The sequence below is a fragment of the Camelus dromedarius genome, chromosome 19, assembly GCF_036321535.1.
Source record: "Camelus dromedarius isolate mCamDro1 chromosome 19, mCamDro1.pat, whole genome shotgun sequence".
NCBI classification, from domain to species: Eukaryota; Metazoa; Chordata; class Mammalia; order Artiodactyla; family Camelidae; genus Camelus; species Camelus dromedarius.
The window spans coordinates 33985817-34003171 of NC_087454.1; the positions used below are offsets into that span (position 1 = coordinate 33985817).

General features: G+C 39.9%; 1 protein-coding gene across 7 annotated transcripts in view; it reads right to left on the reverse strand.

Moving 5' to 3' along the window:
* Positions 1-17355, reverse strand: part of PKHD1 (PKHD1 ciliary IPT domain containing fibrocystin/polyductin) — a 368588-nt gene that overhangs the window by 13513 nt on the left and 337720 nt on the right. For all 7 annotated transcript variants that reach the window (XM_064476570.1, XM_031434550.2, XM_064476573.1 and 4 more), the window contains 4 exons: positions 13880-14015; positions 12832-12919; positions 7023-7130; positions 2318-2476 (listed from right to left, as the gene is read on the reverse strand). In XM_064476570.1, coding sequence (XP_064332640.1) covers positions 2318-2476; positions 7023-7130; positions 12832-12919; positions 13880-14015 — 491 coding nt within the window. The remainder of the gene's footprint in view (positions 1-2317; positions 2477-7022; positions 7131-12831; positions 12920-13879; positions 14016-17355) is intronic.

A 17355-nucleotide genomic window follows, 5' to 3' on the forward strand; every position in this document is an offset into this window, starting at 1 on the left:
CAAGTTCATATGGGAAATTTTAGAATTTTAGAAAACTTGCATCTATGAGCTTCATAGATTTTCATTCTGTTCACATTAACATATGATATTTTTTTAAATGTAGAATGAAATATATTAGCATTTGGAAGATCTATATAACTCAGTGAAACAATATTTCCCAAATAGCCAAAGCACAATGTTTCAGAATTATGCGTGGATAAAAGCTCCATTCAAAGTACAAGGTAGACAAGTGCATTTTCAAGTACAAAAAGTACACTGAGATGTACCTTTAAGTGACTACCTCTTGTCCAGTTTGGGTAGATTGTCAAAGAAGAATATCCACAATTATCTGTAAAAGTTATTAGAACACTCTCCTTTTTTCTACTTCCTATCTGTGTGAGGCTGGACTGTCTTCATAGACTTCACTCAAAACAATACATTGCAAAAGACAGACTGCAGAAGCTGCTTTTAGAACCCAGCAGACCTTTCTGAAGGCAGACATTAAAGAGGTTTATAAAAAAAAAAAAATGCCATTCTTTTCACTATGTATTTTTTAAAGATAGTTTTTAAATAAAAATATGTTATGTTAACATCTAATGCATGTATTACTGTTATTTATAAATAAATTGATAGGTTTTACGTGTTCTCTTTTGGCTTCCAACTTGGAAAGATGGATGCATAGAACACACACTGATGAAAGCTCTTTGGGGTTTTTAGTGATTACTGAAAGTGTGACAAAGTCCTGAATTCAAAATTTTGTAAAGCGCTGACATAGACAGTCCAGCTGGGTCAGAAAATCATGTACTATGAGGAAGATGGCGGACAGTATCCTTTTTGATTTTAAATTAATGAATGCTTATTTTAGAAATCTAAAGAAAATACAGAACAATGTAAAGGAAATGCAAATGATACAGAGCTGATTACTGTATATTTTTTTCCATAAAATTTCTCCTGATCTCTACATTTTTTTAAAAGAAAGTTAGGAGTCTGTGCAGTTAAGAAAATATGGAAATTCAATACAGGGCAATGTGTCCAACGATACTGAAGGGTTTAAAAAGCAAAAAGAGGAGGTCAAGGTGACTGAGATGTTTAGTAACTGCAGGAAGCAGCTTTCTCTAGAGTTGGGTGAACAAAAGAGGAGAGATGGGGTGAAAAGAGCTTAGTGGAAAGCTCCCTGCATGGCTGGGAGGTTTAGCTATAAAGTGGAGGATGAGAATTCAACCACCAACTTCACAGAAAAATCATGTGATATCAGAAACCATAGCAGGACCAGGAAGCACCACATAGACACAGACACACACACACACATGCACACACACACGCAGATATTTTTAGATTTAAAAACAAAGACCAAAACCTGTGGTTCAACAAATCACAGGCAACATCCCAGGAGAAGACCCCATTCTTCCTGGGGAAGACAAGGAAGCCTCGGGCTTTCTTGCAGTTTGTCCAGCCCGGCGATGGCAGGGAGAGAGGCAGAGATCAGTCGGGAGCGTGGTTCAAAATAAAGAGCAGCCAGGGGAGCTTGGCCCCAGCATCTCCCCGAAATCCAGGCACCAGGAGCTGTCTAGCAATGCCACCGTGCTCCGTCCCCTTTCCTCTCTTATTTTGACCTTCTCTTTGCATCTCCGCATTTTGCCGCTTTTATGCTCATTCTTACCACTTTGATTCCCTCCTATCTCCTGATATCACAAGTGTTTCAGCCATGTCTCCAGCCAAAAAAAAAAAAAAAAAAAAAATCGGCTTCTGGGAAAATGTCCAAGAACATAATTTCTATGCCCCTAGAAAAGAAAACACCAAACACTCTCTTCCCTCTTGTGAAACAGGAGAGGGCCTTTCCCCTTGATTACTGAACTGTCCTTCTGGAAGGTCACCTGGGCCGTGGGGCACAGTGTTTCAGAGAGCGGGGTGTGGGGAGCCCAGCAGTGAGTGTTCTCAGAGAGTTCTGCAGGGAGCCAAACTGCCTCGTCCTGGCTGTGTCCCTTGGCAAGTCACCGAGCCTTTCTGTGCAAAGGCTCCACCTCTGAAACACATAGTCCTTAGTACCTACGTCATGTGGTTGTTGTAAGGATTAAATGAATTCAAGTATCTAACATACTTTGAACCTGGTCCATAGCGGCTGTTCAATAAATATGAACCGTCATTATTATTGCTATTAGTATGTAAGATTAGACACTCTGGGTTTCTATGTATGAACTGAGCAATTTGGCTCCATGCGGTTTACTGTATTCCAGAGGCTCATAAAAATTTCTCTTTGGGGGAAGAAAAAGAATAGTTAATATGTTGCACATGATGAAATTTTTTCAGATTTTTTTTTCAAAAAAAAAAATCCACATACTTCTGTTTTTGCTTTTCTTAAACCAACAGCATACGAGGCAGCACAGAGCCAGCCACGAGACCACGGAGCACAGGGAAGCAGCCAGGAGCATGGTGGACCTCTCGGATGGAGTCGCAGCTAAGACAGCAAATGGCCTGGAGCGAGCTGTAAAATTGACCCCTGTTGAAAAGAAAAACAAATACAAAATAATAATAACAACATATTAATAAGATGCTAATATAATAAAATATTGTGGAAATTATATGGTTGTAACTGCACCTGGCACACAGTTTGTTCTATACACATTTATTGAATTAAACAATTAGGTACAGGAATCAATGATCAATTCAAGATACGTATTTCTGAAGAACTTCAAGATTCCATCAGTGATATACAGTTGTTCTTTCCAATTCTGTCTGTTATGGATGGGGAACTCTTCCAATGCTCTCCTTTTATTCTCGGACTGCTGTATCCACCACCACAAGACTGGAGCATCACTCTTCTGTTCCACTAATTAGAACAGAAACACTCTGGGCTCCAGGTTGCGTGAAACTACTTGCTATGACATATGTATCTTATTTCAAATATGGCATCAAAACAGGGGCACAGGGACTCCTACTATGGAACCACGAGACTTGCTAATGTCCATGAGGATTTTGTTATCTGGAAAAGTAGGGGAAGGGCAGTGGTGAGCAGAGAGAGCCACCAAGCTATGGATGGCGGGGTAGGATGCACCTCTCCCTTCCAAGAGCGCATCTGTCTAAGAACTCATCCCAAATCCTTCCCCTTTCTGTAGACTGAGAAATTTGGTCCTCACTCCATTGGTATCTCTGAAGCAAGGCGTAAAAGAATCTAAAAGAACAACCCCTCCCCTCAAAAAACCCTTGTCTATACACACAAAAACCTGTACACAAATGTTTACTGCACCTTCATCAAGAATCACCAAAACCCAGAAAGGATGCAAATGTTCTTCAACAGGTGAATGAATAAACCAACTGTGGTTTATCCAGACAATGGAGTACTACTCAGCCAGAAAGAGAAAAAGAAAGAAGGAAGGAAGGACGGGAGGAAGGAAGGCAGGAAGGGAGGGAGGAAGGAAGGAAGGAAGGAAGGAAGGAAGGAAGGAAGGAAGGAAGGAAGGAAGGAAGGAAGGAAGGAAGGAAGGAACAATTAATAACATGTAACACCTGGGGTGAACATCAAAGGCATGATATTAAGGGACAGAAGCCCATCTCTAAGGGATACATATGATATGATTCCATTTATATGACATTGTAGAAAAGACAGAATGATACAAATGGAGAGCAGATCCATGGTTGCAGGAATCACTGGGAGGATGTGAGGACCGAGGAACAGGAGTAGTGCAAGGGGAACTTTTGGGAAACGTTCTGCATCCTGATGGTGATGGTTACATGAATCTCTCTCTATAGAATTCTATATATCTTTGAATTCATAAAATGACATACAAAAAATACATTTTTACAGTATGCTATTTTAAAAAACTTGCCTATGATTTTGGGGGTGTTAGATATGGTCACTATCTTAAATGTGAGGATGGTTTCATTAGACAGAAATTTAAAGTTAAAAAAAAAACACTTTCCTGTGAACATAACTTAGTCATAACCAGCATTTTGAGTAGCTCCTTCAAAACCAACAAACCCCAAATCTCTGCTTCCATCTGAACCATTCTGGCCAAAACAGAGTTTTTATTTTCTCTGCTCAAGGAAACACCATGTTTTTCTTTGCTGTGCTTTCCTTGGGCTGAAACTGACAATTTGATTGGAACTTACAGACAGATCCCAAGTCTCTTGACTCCTGGCGGACTCGGTCCCCAAGCTACTCTAAGAAAATTATCTAGAAATGCTCCTCTTGTGCATGTATCTTATACTTGAGCCATATTTTGCTTGTTTGTTATCAATTAGTTCCTTTTTTATGGGCAACTGAATAAGCTAAATCTAGCCCAGAGATGGGGGAAGGATTTTTACCAGGGATTCACAGAAGTAAAAACAAAATTCTTTATTCTTTTATCTGTTTTCCAATAACTGCTCCATCATTGTTTACTTCACAAAGCAGTTATGTTACCCTTCTCATTCTTAAGCTATTTACAAGCTAATAAATGAACAAAGATACACATACAAATGTTTGTAATACAAATCAGAATGTGTGACCCAGGGCACCAGAATGATGTAAATCAGTTTCTTTGGGAGGTTATTTTCCATGGATATGACCGGGGAAAGCATCCAGAGGAGGGAGTACCTCGGTGGGGCTTTGAAGGCTGAGCAAAAAAAGACAGAAAAGAGAAAAAAAAAAAAAAAAAAGCAACCGATGTTGAAAAAGTTACCGCTGGGAAGTACTTGGAGTTAATGCCAGAAAGCATGTGAGGCAAATTTTAGTGGGCATTAAATGCCAAAAGACAAATATATTCTGAAGGCAATGAGGTGTCATAGAAGGAAAAATTCTGAGCTGAGAAGTGGCATGAGCCACCTGGGGCACAGAACATCCGGTCGTGGAAGTGCCGACAGAGAGGCTGAAGTCCAGCATGAAGTTTATAAGCTGGAGGGGTCACCTGGATCTAAGGGTGGAGACCACCAGTTTTTAAAGATTTTTAGCAGCAGAACCTTCTTAAGAAATGCAATCTTAGACATAATTTCAGTATACTCACTTATTCAGAAACAAATATTTATTTGTGCCTATGATGTACCGGTTTTTTAACATCCTGAGAATGTAACATTGAACTAAGTAGAATTCCTGTCCCTTTGGGGACTTGGGTTTTAATGTGGGATAGAGCAGGCAGGCAGGCAGTAGATGAACAAGTGAATGCACAGGTACTCTGGCGTCAGGCAGTGATGAGAACATGGAGAAGACAGACAGACAGACAGAGAATGGCTGGAGATGGGAGCAGGGCTGGAACAGTGGTGCAGAGTGAGGCAGAGAAGGGCTCTCTGAGGAGGTGACCTCTGAGACGAAACTTGGGTGAATTGGTGAGTGAACCATGTGACTTTTGTAAACCACACTGTAAATCAACTATACCTCAATAAAAATTTAAAAAATAAATATGAAGATTTTAAAAAATAATTTACCAGAATCATCAAACAAGCAAACAGAAAAACAAAAATACATCCTTGGGAGTCTTGTGGTCAAAGACACTGAACACGTTTCATACTTTAGGACAACTTCATAGACGTTGATTACAGCTCTTGTCAATGTCATCCTGGAGCGTTTGTAAACAGGCCCACCCAAGGTTTATCAAATTCTCTGCAACACATTTTGTTTGACTTAATATTTAGGGACCAGCGTTGAGAATTTTTTGGAGATCAGTAAGCTGCAAATGATTTTCGTCTAGTAAAGATGCAATGATGTTTGTAGACATGCAACCTCAAAGGTTACAGTTTGATGGCCTGTATCCATTTTGGGGAATGGATTTCAGCAGTCCTTTCCAGGCTAAGGGATCTGTAAGCTTTCCCAACCTCCTGTTTCCCTCATTAATGGGTTAAATAACTTGTTGACAAGCACTCATTTTATATTTTCACGAGAGACATATTTTTAACTTTTTGAAAAGTATACTGGTGGTTTGAATTTAAATTTCATGCAGGAGAACTAATCTTCTGCCTTAATTAAATATTTGTTGTTGGGCTTCAGATACGTCACATCAAAACATTTCATTTCCTTCTCCATTTCCAGTATCTAAGACGTTTAAATCCGCTCATGATTGTTCTAGTGTTATTTTATAAAACTTTGCGCTATCACAGCTGTGCATTAACTGCTTTCCACAGCTGCATGTCCTAAGTATCAGACTAATTTCCCTGATTCAAATTAATAATTGATTATAAATATATACTTCTCAGTTCAAACGTGATGCACTTTTAGAATTCTTTTAGATGCTCTCTTACGCAAGGAGGCTTTTTTTTTTTTTCTGGTAAATCACAATAGTGGATGCAACATTTAAATCATCTTTCTTTCAAGTGGTAACTCAATGTCTATATCACAGTGCAATCTTTTTAAAAAGGGTGTCCAAAATTGGACTCTTGCCACTCCTCTGCAGGGTGAGGCCTGGGCTCTTTCCTTCATGGAAACAGGAAAGTAGTATTTTGCACAGGCCCACATGGCTGTGACGTTTAATTAACAGGTTAGCAACTACAAACTTTTGAACCTTATCACCCTCTAATGAAGCAAAATTTGCCAACAATGCTTCAGAAGGGAGAAGGTTTCTTTTTAATGTTTTGTCAAGAAAAGCTGGATCATATAAGCAATTTACATCCACCTTATACCCAGACTTCTAAAGTACCAGGGTTTTTAATGGGTATAGTCACCCTTACAGGGTTGGGGGGCAGGACACAGGGATGAGGAGGGCAAGACTGAGGACAAGATTTCATGATACTCAATACCTCATGACTCTCTTCCCTATAAATTAAAAAAATTAAATTAATACTCAACCAAATTCCATCCAATGTCATAGAAAAACAAAAGCAAAACATTCAAAGTAAATTTTAACAACTAGAGGAAAATGTACTTTGGAGTCTTGTTTACTAGGACTCAGTTCTGAGGCTTAATTTCTACGTGTTCTTGCTTCTCACACCTTAATGACATAACTATGTGAATTTTTTTCTCTAAACTACAATGACTTCTTATTCATGGTAGGAGCTATTCCCATTATAAAGAAAAGGCTATATATATATATTTTTTTTTTAAAGACACAGATAATAAAAATACACTGTGCTGAAATTACCTGGAGGGGAAGTGACAGTGAAAATAAAGTGCCAATTTGATCCGGGGATCAAAACTGCCAAGTTGGAGAAGCTCACATAACCGTCTTGGGTTTCTGCCCGAGTACAGCCTACAGACAAACACAAAGACAAAAAGTGAATGTTGGTTACCCACACAAGAGCAATTTCTTCAAGACTTCTCTGTAGAGAGGCAATTGGACAATAAAAAAAAAATTAATTAAAGAGGTTACTAAACCCATCAGGCTTCTCCTAGACAAGTCCTGGAACCAAGTAATCCAAGATAGAATAATATTAATACTAACAGCTCATGTAGGTTGAATGCTCACTATGCCAGACACTGTGCTTTGTACACCGCATCGTAAACAAACCGCACAACCCTATACAATATGCTAGTATCTATAATCTAAAGACTAGGAAATAGGCTGATGAAAGGTTAAAGGATTTGGTGTGGGGATTATAGCTCAAATCTGCCTGATTTCAAAGTCTGTATTCTGAACCATTACTATATATTGACTATTTTATTATTAAATGTCTCTCAAGAAAGAAAGTCTGTTCTCTTTCTAAGTGATCAATTTCTAGGCTCTGCCTCTCTTCCATTCAAGGGATCTGTAGGTTACGTGGTGGCAGAGTTAGATCAGGACCACTGCAATGTATCAAGTCAGGACTGATACAGGCTACCCTGTTTGGCGACTTGGATTCTCTGGGCTATGATGTCCCTGCATAAAATGCAAAAAGGAGGTCTTCTGACTTCTAACAATAGGCTATCCATTTATGAAGTTGAAAGAAGGGAACTTAGCTCTGGCTCACAGTCACAACACCATGAATTAATCTCCTGACTCCACTACCCTCAAATTACTTTGCTAATTAGCAGCTGCTGTTAATTTCACTCTGAAAAAATGTCACGATGATGGGTATGCTGGACAGTGAGTGAGGAGAGCGGTCCTAAAGTTTAAAAAAATCTGTTTGAGATCTTTCAGGCTGAAAGGTATCATAAAGATATAATATGCATAGTGTTACATTTTTCAATTCAATTGCTCAATCTTTCTTTTGGGAAAAAAACATCGTCTTTCCTCATCAATTTTGCAGAGCTAACTAAAATTTCCTTTTTCAGAAACATCTTTTCCTTCATCTCTTCAGAGTCCCCAAATAAATAAAAATGCCCAGAAAAATGGAAATAAATAAGCCAAGACTCAAATAAATGTGAGGCGCCCAAGATAAATGCAGTTTATACTCTTTAAAACCTATATGCATCAAAATTATGGTCAATAAACTCTTACAAACAATGAACTGCGGAGTACAGATGTTCAACATGAAATCGTTTGCTGCAGTTTTCCCTTTGACAAACGTCCTTATTGTTCCCATCTTTGGAGGAATACAAAGCAGCATTTAATCGAAATGTGTCCGGCAAGCACAGTGAGTCAGCCTCGTAGAACAGCCGCCAAACTGCCTAATGGAAAGTACTTTAGCTCCAAATGGGTTTACTTTTGCGTTAAATACCAGCTTGCCTCAGAGATCTCGACGAAGATTCCCATATATATCTATGATATTCTCAGATTTGAAGCATATGTGCCCAAAAGCTGAGGCAGTTGCTGCCAAGTACAGTACATTACTCCGGGGTTCATCATATCTCTGGAATGGTAATTGTAAAAGAGACAAATGTCACTGACAGCCTCTCTGATCGAGCTGGTATGAACCGTGTACTGGCTGAGGGAACCTAGCATGAGACAAGGTGTCGGACTTGACACAAGATTGAAACTGACTACATGGCTTACTAGGGAATGCTACCTGAATGTGTTTCCGTAGGGTACAGGGTTTCTGAAATGCCTTTTCAGCCCCAATTCTCCCCCACAACTATGTCTCTTAACCTTAGCTGTACACGCTAGCAAACTGTTCCATCATTAACGCTGAGACAATTATTTTTAATATTAAGAACATATTTTTTTCTGCAACTAAGATCTATAGTATATACAGTTAAGTATCAAAGTGTCTGAAGGATCCTAAATAATTGTCTTTGAGTATATAAATCCATTTTTGGTTAATAGGTTATAACCTTTTTTTTTTTTAACTGAAGAGGATCTACTGAAACAAAAGAACATGAAGTTAAATTGCAGAATAAAAGATATAGGCTAGACCTATAGATAGGGTTTTGTCATTGTTAATTTATTTTTCTGCAGGAAGTACTCAGAATAAGTTAGGTAATCCATGCCAATTGGTCTTAGTTCTATTCCTTTTAAGTTAAGGAGAAATATTTCATGATGGCTTCAAGAGATACTTTCAGTCATGAAATAGGGTGTTTGGTGATGTGAGTATTCTAAAAAGAAAACGACCCAAGATATTTTTCCCACTTCATGACACTCACATACACAAAAATGTGTGTACAGAAGGCAATCTCAGCCCACTTCTCATTCATTCTCATTGAATCTCCTAACGAGGACAATGAGGACACTGTTCCATCCAACACTGATCCGGGGGAGTCAGCGGGCTTGAGCGTGACTTGGTGTCAATAGAAGAAAGTAACAAATGGATTCATGTCTCATTCATTTGGCATGATCCAGTGCAATTTTAAGCTTATCAGTGGTGATAGCTGTGGGATAACTGAGAGGAAAATAAGGAATAATTTGGGGGAGTATGTGTCAGGAGTGGGGCACAGTAAAGTATCGAGCCTCAGTAAAGTACGGTAGAGGAGTGAGGTACGGGGTGTGGGAAAGGCATGGAGTACTGGTGAGGTACTGAGTGTGGGTAACGTATGAAGGGTGGGGAGATATCGAGTATGGGCAAGAGTGTAAAATATGAGTAAGGGGAGGAATATGAATGACCGAACTGTACAGGTAAAATCAATTAAGATAGCAAGTTTTATGTTACATATATTTTACTACAATATTTTATAAAAAAGAATATGGGTAAGGCACGGGGTATGAACACGGTCCTGGGTAAGGGAAAGTGATAGAGTAGAAATTGTGGGCAGAGTCTAGAGTACAGGGAAGGTACAGAGTAGGACTAAGGATATGAAGTGTGGGTAAGACATGGAGTATGAATAATCTATAAAGGATGGGTAAGGTATCACGATGGACTGAACGTGTCTTTCCAAAATTCGAATGTTGGAAACTCATCTCCAGTGTAATGGTATTTGAAGGTGGTACCTTTAAGGGGGTGATTAGGTTATGAGAGCAGAGCCACCATGAACTCCTATGATGGACTGGTTCCTATACATTTTATATACTTTACAGGAGGCATGTGAACGAGTTTAGACTCACAGCCAGGGTATAGCAAGAAATAACCGTAAAATCATGGCTTCTTTTTGAAAACCAATAATTGCACAGAAAGGCTGATGTCTGAACTGGTAGATGAGTCATTTACATGTTTATAAAGGACATTACAGAAAACCCAAAGCCAATGGAAATGTCCTAACCAGTCCATGAAGTGTATAATAAATCCCGTAAGCTGATCTTTTTAAAAGAGTTATCAAGAAATCCTCCAATTTTGTTTTGGCTGCCTGTGTTTTTGACGTCCTGTCTATGAAATCATTGCCAAGACCAATGTCAAGAAGCTTTTCCTCTGTATTTCTTCCAGGAGTTTTAGTTTCATGTCTTATGTTTAAGACTTTAATCCATTCTGAGTAGATTTTTCTGTATGGTATAAAACAAGGGTCAAATTTCATTCTTTTGCATGTGAATATTCTGTTTCCCCAACACCATTTGTTGAAGAGACAATCCTTTCCCCATTGTGGATTCTTCGTTCTCTTGTTGGCTACATGTGCATAGATTTATTTCTGAGCTCTCTATTCTGTTCCATTGGTCTGTAAGTCTGTCTTTATGCCAGTATCATATTGTTTTAATTACTATAGTTTTGTAATATATTTTGAAGTCAGGAAGTGTAATGCCTCCAGTTTTGTTCTTATTTTTCAAGATAGTTTTGGCTATTTGGGATCCTTTGGAGTTCCATTTCAATTTTAGAATTGTTTTTCTTACTTCTGTAAGAAATGCTATTGAGATTTTGAGAGAGATTGCACTGAATCTGCAGATCACGTTGTGCAGCATGGACATCTTAAGCAAAATTAGACACGTGGGATTACGTCAAATCAAAAAGCTTCTGCCTAGCAAGGCAAACAATCAACAGAGTGAAGCAAACCCACAGAATGGTAGAAAATGTTTCCAAGCCAAATATCTGATAAGGGGTTAGTTTCTGAAATAGACAGTGAATTCTTACACCTCAGTAGCAAAAACAAAAACAAAACTAATAACCTGATTAAAAAATAAGCTAAAGACTTAGATGTTTCTCCAAAGACCTATGAATGGCCAACTGGCCATATGTAAAGATGTTCAACATCACTAGTCATCAAGGAAATACAAGTCAAAACCACAATGATACAGCATCTCACACCTCTCAGGATAGCTATTATAAAAAACACCAAAATAAACAAGTGTTAGTGAGGATGTAGAGAAAATGGAACTTTTATACACTTTCGTTGGGAATGGAAAATGGTGTCACCTCAATGGAAAACAGTTTGGAGATTCCTCACAACATTAAAAGTAGACACACTATGAAAAAAAAAAGGACACTATGAACTCATCTACAAAACAGAAACAGACTCACAGACATAGTAAACAATCTTATGGTTACTGGGGAAAAGGGGTGGGAAGATCTAAATTTAGGAGTTTGAGATTTACAAATGTTAGCCACTATATATAAAATAGATTTTTAAAAAAGTTTCTCGTGTATAGCACAGGGAACTTTGTTCAGTATCCTGTAACAACCTTTAATGAAAAAGAATATGAAAATGAAAAAAAATTTCCCTAGATACAACAAAAGTTGTTTATACAAGCAATTACTCAAACTATAATTTATTGTGAATTAGAACTCTGATTAAAGCTGAGAACAGTCATCTAAATCCAAACAAAGAAAAAAACAGACATACTCCTATATGATCCAGCAAGCACACTTCTAGGTATTTATCCAAAATAATTGAAATCAGGATCTCAAAGAATTGTCTGCACCCCCATATTTGTTGCAGTGCTATTTATTTGTTGCCAACATATGTAAACAATCTACATGTCCACCAACAGATCAACAGGTGTATATATATATATATATATATACACGATGGAATACTACTCAGCCTTAAAAAAAGACATTCTGAAATACATGACAGCATAGATGAATCTTGAGGACGTGAAGCTCAGTGAAATCAGCCAGTCACAGAAGGACAGGGGCTGTATAATTTCATGTATATGAAGTGTCTAAACAAGTCAAATTTACAGAAGCAAAGAACAGAATGGGGGTTTTTAACTGCCATATGCACAAGCTCGGGGGATGTTAAATGAAGCTAGCAGTGGTCGTGGGACTGAACAGGCAGGTAACAGAGGGCAAAGAAAGGTGATGAGGTGAACTCTCAGGGTCTGCTGTGGGCCAGGTGCTTTGCATCCGCCGTCACGTTTATTCTTCATAACGTTGAGAGCAAGTGTCTCTGTTCTCCCACATAAACCACATGCACCTGTGACCTGATACTGTTCCAGAGCATTATTTGTCTTAGAGGGTCCTGTCCTGCTCCTTACACATATTGAAGATACCAGTGTGACAAAAAGCTCCTCACCATGCCAGGGGAGGGAGGGGACCAGACGGTTCCTTAAGCTTTTCCTGCCAACCTGATGTTCCTTTTTGCAGCTGCTGGCATTGTAGACCGGGGGTAAAGGAGACGTCTTTCAAATTGTGGAAGAGACTGAGCATTCCTTACCTTGCCATGAATTCCCAATGGCTGCAAACATTTTTGTGCAGAAGCAGTTGGAGCAGTCTCCGAATGTCACAGATACCTACCTCTCAGCACAGAATCTGGTGCTCCTTCCAGGGAAACAGAAACAGCCCAAGGCTCTGACGGGGCCCCAAGGGACTCGACTCTCTGATTCTGGAAACAGAAAGAAAGAAAAAGTTCCACCAAGAAGAGAATTTTGTGAAGTCATCCAAAACAGAAGAGGATTCAGACAGAAACTCTTATAAAGCACATATTCAGGAGAAATAAACAAAGGAAAAAAATAACTTTTTCTTTCTCATGTTAAGAGGAATACATCAAGTTAGCTTATGGGGAGGAGAGAAGGGAAATTATTGCAGCAGAAGTCGGGGCAGGGCAGCAAAGGGCAGAAAGGGAAGCTTGGTTTACAGAGAAGGAGAGTGGCATTCTGGGTGGAAGGTTAATAAGGAAGGAAAGATTAGGAGGAGGAAGCAGGAAAAAGCCGGGTGAGGGCCAGACCAGGTCAAAAGCAGGGACCTCAGCGGCACGGACTTCGTCCCTCGCCATGCATGTCAGGGGACACATTTTTAAAATAAAGAGTGGAAAGCTGATTTAACTATTATATTTCACTATCTCCCCCCCGACCATGACTCCAGTAAATATAGAAAAGATGAAACAGAAGCGAAGGCATGGACCTGAAATTAGAGTTAAGCACAGAATCCTCTCGTGGAGGATGTACTTAACCACGCACAAGAGAAATCATTTAAAGTAACATAAAACCATAATGCAGATGTGACGTTATAAAGTCCTTCATTAACATATGAAATTACTCCTTCAGTTAGAGACATAGCACTTTGGAAAAGGCTAGATTTCGGAGAAGATACGTGAAACCGACTTTAAGAATTTGCTGGGGGAGAAAAAGCATCAGAATTGTATTTCTACCCTTGATCAAACACTGGACCTTCATAGGAAGTGGAAGGAGAGTGACGGAAGTAGTCAGGTGTTGTAAGCGCAGCAAACGGCCCACGGTGGGCTCTCGGCGGACCCGTGTATCATGATGACGGCAGAATCTGAAACAGCGCTGCGCACGACGGGTACCCGGCTGGACATAAAGATTGCTCCCTGTGCACAAGTTACCTGCTGATCCAGGAAAACGAGCTCAGGTTGGACTCCAAGTTCCTTTCCCACTTCTCCATCGGAAGGCTGGACCAGGACCGAAAGAGCAGAGGGGCGGACATACATCCAGTTTCCAGGTTTAAAACTGCTTGTATTTCTGGCACATATTAAAAGGAAAAAAAAAAAGGAATACATGCATAAAATTACAGATATCATATCACTGCTGTAGCTATTTCCGTCACTCATGATTCCCGGTGAAGAGATCTGCATCTGCCTTTGTTCTGAGAAACTAAATTATACACTGTATCCGAGGGAGGGTGTAGCTCAGTGGGAGAGCATGTGCTCAGCATGCCCAACCAAGGTCCTGGGGTCAATCCCCAGTTCCTCCACTAAAAATAAATAAATAAATAAACCTAATTATCCCCCCCCACCAAAAAAAAGAATTTATTTCATTTTGGGGGGTAGGATCCAAAAAAAGAATTTAATAAATACTTGTTGAATGAATGAATGAACGAATTCCTTAAAAAAAATACACTGTATAGCAAACATGACCTTATAACCAAAGAATAATTCTACATTTATTTTATAGGTGTATATGGGGAGGGGGTTAGGGGGTGGGAGAAGCATGTATCGTGAGCTTACATTTGCATCATGATTTATTAATACCATTTCTCAAAAAAAGCCTCGATGAGGCAACTTACCAGACTGAAATACTTAGGTCGTGATACGTTCAAAGTATGATGGTAGACCAGCTCCCTCCTCAAAGACCCTGACTTTAGAGGTCACCCCTTTCCGTGGTGTAGATACGTTCACCATGGTGATTCCGTGGTACCAAGATGGCGTCACCAACAAGAATCAGGAAGAGACGCCTGGGAGCAACCGTCCGCCCCCCGCAGCACTGTTTCCCACGGAATAGCTCATTTAATCTCACAACAGCCCTTTCACATTCACATCCTCCACAGCATGCTTGCACTCAGGAGGTTCGATAACTGAGGCATGAACTGATTAATTTATTTTAATTGAGTGAAGCCCTCAGGGAGAATCATATGTGTTTATAATGAATATATGCTGATCACTTGCCCTCTACCAGGTGCTATTCTACACTTTCCACTTATAAACGCATATGTTTAACATGACACCCTGACGTAGGTACCCTTATTTACACATGAAGAAACTGCGGTCCAAAAAGGCTTACGTAATTTGCCAAAGGTCTTACAAAGAGGAAGGGTATGGCTGAGCTCTGGTGCTGCACTGTTTCTCACCTCTTCTGAGCACATTCATTGCTGATGCGACTTAGCGAGGAAAACATAAAGGAAAATAAAACGGTTACATAGCTCATACCTCAAAACATCTTTTTTTCCCCCGAGCTTTAGTATTTTTGCAGACCAAGTTAGCTTTATTAAAAGGACATTATAGATGATAAACCTGTTGTTCCATTAAGCCTACTGTGTATTACACTTCAGAGGCACGCAATAGGTTTTTAGCAATTAAATGGAAGTCTATAGACATCATATATCACATATATTACCCGACCCTTAAAACATCCTAGGTCAAATCTAACAAGGCTTTGACTTAAAAAAAAAAGTAGCCTACCTGACCCTCAGTTAAATGCTTGTGATTCAACTACGTTATTCCCTAATCTTTAAGGGAAATTGTGGAAGAACAAATGCAGAGGCTCACAAACAGTGACGTTTCTGTGGGAAGCAAGCTCCTTCTCCCCCGAGCATTCTGGAAAACGAGGGGAGAGTGGGCATGTGTGGTCCCAGGAACCCCCTTTGGTCATCTGCCAGCTGCCCTCTGCTAGAATCACTCACTGGGAATTCAGCATACACTAGCCTGATCATCCTTTATTAGTTTGCTTAGCCTGAGTGGGTAAGGCTCCTTTTTTTTTTTCCTTTTTTAAGAAAAAATTTAAACCAGATTTTAAAAATCCATGCTATTAATTCTATGCTTCTACGGCTCCCAGGTTATTGGAAAATGCTAACATTGTTACAGGATCCTATTTCTCTCCTAGCCTATTTCTTAAATGCTTTCTGATGCGGACAGGATGCGGGGCTGGCTGTGTGGGTTAAAGAAACCGAACGACTCCATCAAAGACACTGACATAAGTACATTGATGTCTAGAGACGAAAGGGTGGGAGCCACTGCCTGAACGCTTGCTAAGAGGCCCGTCCCTGACACACTTTAAAGTTTATTGTGAGCAAACATCTCTTATTAAATGTAAACAGCATCTCACTGGAGGTCAGAGACTTGCTGCTACAGCATATCCCAAGGTAATACCACTTTAAGCTCCCCATAAACTCTTAAGCAGTTTCTATCCTAAAACCTGACCGTAGGTGGTACAGTTTTTTACGATATGTTATAATAGTGCAATAAATCTGTTAGCTTAAAATCGAATCTCCGTGGCCTTTTAGAGAAATCATCATTAAATGCAGGGTCCTGTTAATGATGCCATCGAAGTGAAATTGTTTAATCTGCTAAGGGGGTGAAAGGTCACCAAATGAATTTTTTATAATACATCAACTTGACACGCAATAGGGAAAACTGTAATAGATAAAAGCAAAGGAAAAGGGCACTGTCTTCTTCTGATAGGTCAATAGCAGCCAGGAGAGTCACTCATCCACTTTCCTTTCACGATGGGGCTCCTTTTGCATTTAATATGGACACCCAATTAATACCTCGGCACCACAGACAACCTCATTTTAGGTGACTTATGGCAATTTCTCCCCCTTCCCTGAAATGAAAGTGATCACAATACATCATAGCATTGTGCGAATTAACGTTAATTGATTCAAGTTACCAAGCAATGATGGGCCACTTATATAATCTAGGCGTTATTGGGTGCTAGAAGGGATGGAGGGCAGATTAGATTCCAGTGTCCGTTGCTGTGACGACGGGGGTCACCTGACGCCTTGTTAGACAGTTGTACGGTTCTATTGCCAGCCCCAGTGGGGTCGTCAGTAAACTGGAGTGATGTCCAAACATCATTATACGCTGCTGCGATATTAAAGCAAAGGGATTAGCAACTTATTGCAAGCAACCTGGATTTGTCATTGTGCTGTCGTTATCCAATTTCCAACGGCTAATGTGACCGTAGCCTGCAGGCAGAAGGACCTACAGCCAAACTCTAAAAAATGGGGAAGGAAAGTTCCCTCCCATCCTCCCAGTTTTAACCACTATTTAACAGCTTCCAACACCCAGTCAGGGATGTGGAAGAATTTTTTTTTTTCCCTTCGATGTTTAAGTGCAAGCTAAAAGAGAAAGATCAAGGAAATACAGGAAATGGCTCAGTTCAGAGGTCAACCGCTATTCACCCCAACTCTTGCTTCTGCATCTGCCTGATCTGAAATGCTCACCCTTCTGGGATGAACGTTCCACTGGTCTTGGGAGGAGCAGCTCCCAAACAGCTGTTTCCTAGAAAGCAGGTGCCCAGGGGGCAGGGAGAGGTTGCACCAGAGAAGATGCTAAATGATCCTGAGTGTCACCTACACAGACTC